This window comes from Poecilia mexicana, unplaced genomic scaffold, assembly GCF_051168715.1.
Source record: "Poecilia mexicana isolate PSO_F unplaced genomic scaffold, ASM5116871v1 scaffold_16, whole genome shotgun sequence".
Classification (NCBI taxonomy): Eukaryota; Metazoa; Chordata; class Actinopteri; order Cyprinodontiformes; family Poeciliidae; genus Poecilia; species Poecilia mexicana.
The window spans coordinates 8,403,058-8,407,456 of NW_028263385.1; the positions used below are offsets into that span (position 1 = coordinate 8,403,058).

General features: G+C 42.9%; 1 protein-coding gene across 1 annotated transcript; it reads right to left on the reverse strand.

The window, feature by feature from the left end:
- Window positions 1–697: 697 nt before the first annotated feature.
- LOC106907798 (forkhead box protein O3-like) lies at window positions 698–4,126 on the reverse strand. Its single transcript, XM_088013889.1, has one exon. It carries the CDS (start codon window positions 4,051–4,053, stop codon window positions 2,464–2,466), a length of 1,590 nt encoding a protein of 529 aa, XP_087870015.1. The 5' UTR covers window positions 4,054–4,126; the 3' UTR covers window positions 698–2,463.
- Between the last annotated feature and the right edge of the window lie 273 nt (window positions 4,127–4,399).

Consider the following 4,399-nt stretch of genomic DNA (forward strand, 5'->3'; position numbering starts at 1 on the left):
TTGAAAGAGACCAAAACTAATGTCGTCTTTCTACTGTCTTAAAACATCTTCAGTCTAAAAAATGTCTAATATAAGCACTAATTTTATGAACCTTTAACACCTTGGCTAGACCCGTTAGTCACCCTGCCTCGCCAGAAAGATCTAATGAACATAATTTAATGACTATGAATTTAAGAGCATTAAGCATAAGTTTTAGTGAATTGCGACAGTTGTTATTTATTCATTTACTTAGCAGTTGGAATGCCAAATTGCTGGCCAATAATCAAATGTCTATTGTTTATAGTGAGTTTCGTGTACCTACAATTATTATGACAGGACACCCCTGTAAAAAAATGTAGTTCACTTGGTTAAATTAAGGTTAGATAAAAGCAAATAAAGTCAGCCTATATTTAATGGAAACAACATACCATGTCTGAAATTTGGCAAGGCTTCTGTCAAATCTTGGTGTATTAACTCAAGTATATCATTCTCACCCCTCTTTCCCCACACCACCTCCATGCCACCTTTTGAAACATCTGTCACTGTCATGTTCGCATTGAGCGGCTTTTACACAAAACAGGTGGGAGGCAATGCACCACAAATTATCTTCCTGTGCGAAACACATACTGAGAACAGAAGCTATAAAGCACTTCTGGTAAGAGTAAATGTTTAAGACACAAGATAAGTGTAAAAAGCAAAAAACATTATAGTGGTTCAAGTGAAAACTATTTTATTGCCTTTTACACATTCTGTTAGGTGGTTACTCTGAAGAAAAGCAATTTACGTTCCATTCTGTGTCCTTCTATAAAAGGAAGATCATTGGTGGCACACCACCTACCATCATTTCCCTCGTAAGTCCCAACAACTGTCCAATGCAAATGTGACAATAGTCTAAAGGTTTATAAAATAGAGTTTGCACATTTTTCAGATCAAAGGTTTTGTTTCAAGACAAAATAAGTCCACTTTGGACTAGAAATTAGCTTGTTCCTCTAGGCTCAACTAATCTTGATGTAGACTTAATGGAGATGCTAAGACAGTTATATATTTCACGTATGATTTTAGAAGTTAGTTAACCTTTTTGCAGAACCTTAATTCAAAAATCCATACCTATCCCTTTAAATATTTCCCTTTGCACCTGTTTGACAGTTTGAACATCAGGTTTTTAGATTTGAAAACAAAGGAACATAACACAGATGATGGAGATCATTTACGATGTGAGTACACTACTGTTTTTCAGACACATTGATCCAAAGAGCATAAAAACTGAGACTAACTGATCCCACTGCAACAACAGGCTTTGTTCTCTGTATTATTTACCCTCTTTGAGCAGGGAAGTGGACAGTGACATTGCCCCTTCTCAGAGCAGAGCGGCAGGCAGAGTGACATAAAGTTAATCACCGTTTTGTCTGAACGTTCCTGGTGCATTATGCTAAAGACAGCTGGGGGTGAGGAAGGAAGGACAACACGTTAAATTCTCAATAATGACACATTGCCTCTGCATCACTTTGGAGATTAAAAGCAAGATGCTGAATTTCAATCAAGCCACATTAATGGCTTGTTGTGAGGAATGGTCACTTTGTCTGCAACACCAGACAGAGACAGGGGAGAGACAAACTGGTTAAAGAAGCGCAGGTGAAGCAAAGTAATAAAACATGTGTAATTTGCCAAATTGCATGCTTGCCACTAATGATGGCATGCGTTTAATGCTATGACAGTCTTTAGTAACCAATGGCAATGCAGTCTTTATACGCTACATTCAAGAAAAAAATCCAACTTTCGTAACGTAATGTAGAAAAATAAAACTAACATGGCTGCAGAAGAAATTTGCATGTGTATAAACTTATTTGAAATAAATTTTAACCATAATTAAAAAAAAAGTCCAAATTAATCACTGTCAGAACTCATCTTTTAAATATGGTAAGAAATTATGAAAGTTTAAAGAAGTACATTTTGCACCCCAATACAGAATCACTGTAATCAAGCATCCAATCAACATTAGTAGAAATTTGTAAATTAGTCTCTGCTGCACCAGAAAAAAATCCAGCTCTTTAGTTCCTATTTCTGACGCTTTCATTAGTTGTGTTCCTTGCTTGTTCCTGTCAAATGTTGCATGCACCTTAGAAAACAAGCCAAGTTCTGCCTGAGCTGCTCTGCGAAGGCATTGCACCGTGAGATGTGACCCACTTGCAATAAAGTGCATTCAGAGTTCAGTTCTCATGGTAAATGAGAAGCGATGCCGGGCAAGCACAGCTGAGAGATTGTCATCACAGTACAGCTGATTCAAGAAAAAAAAATTAATCTGACATGAAGTAGATCTCTCAGTAAGAAGGGGATTAAACAGAGTAGGGGTGATAGAGTAAGACAACAAAAAGAGATAGGGTGGGGGTGCTTGGTCCTATAGGCTTTGTTCAGAGCCAGGAATGTCATGGTAGGGCACAGTGCTTCAAAAGTTGGATCGCAGTCCTGGAGGTTTTGTTTTTCAGTTCAGCCAGGTACCCAGCTCTGGTTGCTGTGGGCCTGCTGTGGACCAGCCAGACCGCTCATTCCCATGCCCATAGTCACACCCATGCCCATTCCCATTCCAATCCCAACCCCCTGAGCAAGGGAGCAGTCAAAGTTAAAATCCATCTCCTCCCCTGAGTCCATAATGTCATGTAGGAGGATGGACTCCACATCACAGTCCAAGCTACCATGAAACATGTCAATGTCTAAGTCAGCTGGTAATCTGTCATGAGGGTAAGGCTGGTGATAGCCATGGTAGCTACTACCAACACTGCCGTTACCCATTCCCTGGCCATGATGGTAGGGTCCGTTAGCCAAGCCCTGGTGTTGTGAGTCTGGGTAATGACTGTGACGGGGGTGTGGGGTGGAAGCCACGTGACAGGAATCCTGAGGCATGCCAAGCATACCCGCTGGGTTAGGGGGGAGGGTTGTAGAAGCAGGAAGGTGAGCATGGGATGGGGGACTGTACAAGTAGGGAGCTTTGTGATTATAAGTCTGTAGCTGATTGCTGTTTCCACACGGGGTCAGAGCCGCCGCCCGTGGCGGTGTGTGGGTGTGGCTTCGGCTGAGATTGTGACCATTGTGAGCAAGGCTGTGAGGTGGGTTGTGGTTGCTTACACTGTTGTGATTATGACCAGTGGTGTGGTTGTGAGTTCTATTATGGTTATGAATTCCATTGTGGTGCACAGGATGGTGGCTGTGGTGGTTGGGTCCTACTCCATTACTTGCTTGACCCAACATAGGATGGCCTTCCCTCTCCTGTCCCAGCATCAGGTCTTTAGAACCGTACTGTTGCACCGCAGAACCTCCTGTCAGTAAACTCTGCAGTGCATTTGTACTCGAATATGCCCGCATGGTTCCAGAAAAACTGGTAGCCTTGTTCTCCTGAATGGTCTGCATTGGTGAGTGGTGACGAAGAATACCCATCCCTGTTGTGTTGTAGACTCCTCCACCATAGGAGACCTGCCCCTTCATTCCAGAGTTGTAGTGATACACAGGAGTTTGGTGCTTATTTCGGCCAACAACAGGATGTTGTTGATGTTGCTGTGGACAATGATGATGATAACCATCCTCCATCATCTGCTCATCTAAACTTATGGCACCTGCTAGGTTAGCCAGTTGAGGCAGCTGTTCAAGTGGAGGACAGTGATTTCCTGCCCCCATTGATGGCGAGCGGGCACTGGTTGGTGATGGATAAAGGTGAGGGGAGGCAGAACAGGATAGACCACCTTCTTCTGGTTCCTCTGGTTCTCCCTCTGCTAGGATAGGTGAGAGACGTCCACTTAAGGTGGAAGCTGACGAACTAGCCCTAGAATGGAGGTCAGTCCAAGCGTCAAACTCTCCATCTGTCCCAGATGCAACTCCCGGGCCTGGGAGGGCTTTCTGTGATGGACTACCATGGTCTGGGGAGCTTTGAAGGCCCCCTACAGCAGATCCTGCTCCAATCCCAGGACGGCCTACTCTCTTGCCTCTGATCCTGCCTTTGCTTTTTAAGTATTTAGTGCTATTGTCCATGGAGACCGCCCGTCGCCTTGGGGCTTTTCCCATCTTTCCTCCATCTGGGTTTAGCATCCACCAGGAACTCTTCCCTGTTCCTTCATTTTGCACCCGGATGAATCGAGTGTGGAGGGAAAGGTTATGTCGAATGGAGTTCTGCAAAGACAGATGAAAGAGAGGAAGTGAGTAAAATCTCAAATTAAACAGTAATTTACTTAAAATACATTTCCATTTATCTACAATAATGTTCTTATATGAACATAGATGTTGAGGCAGTTTTTGCTTACAAATAAAATATACAGAGGTATTTTTCCAGTCAACATGCCTAATCATAAGAGCCATCTCAAAAGTATTAAATTCAGAGGACAGCCTCAACTGGCATGAGGCAAGACTCGTGTCAGCCTCATCCAACCTGAAGTGA

Coding starts and splice junctions, on each gene's coding strand:
- LOC106907798 (XM_088013889.1), bottom strand. CDS start 4,053: ATGCTAAACCCAGATGGAGGAAAGATGGGAAAAGCCCCAAGGCGACGG.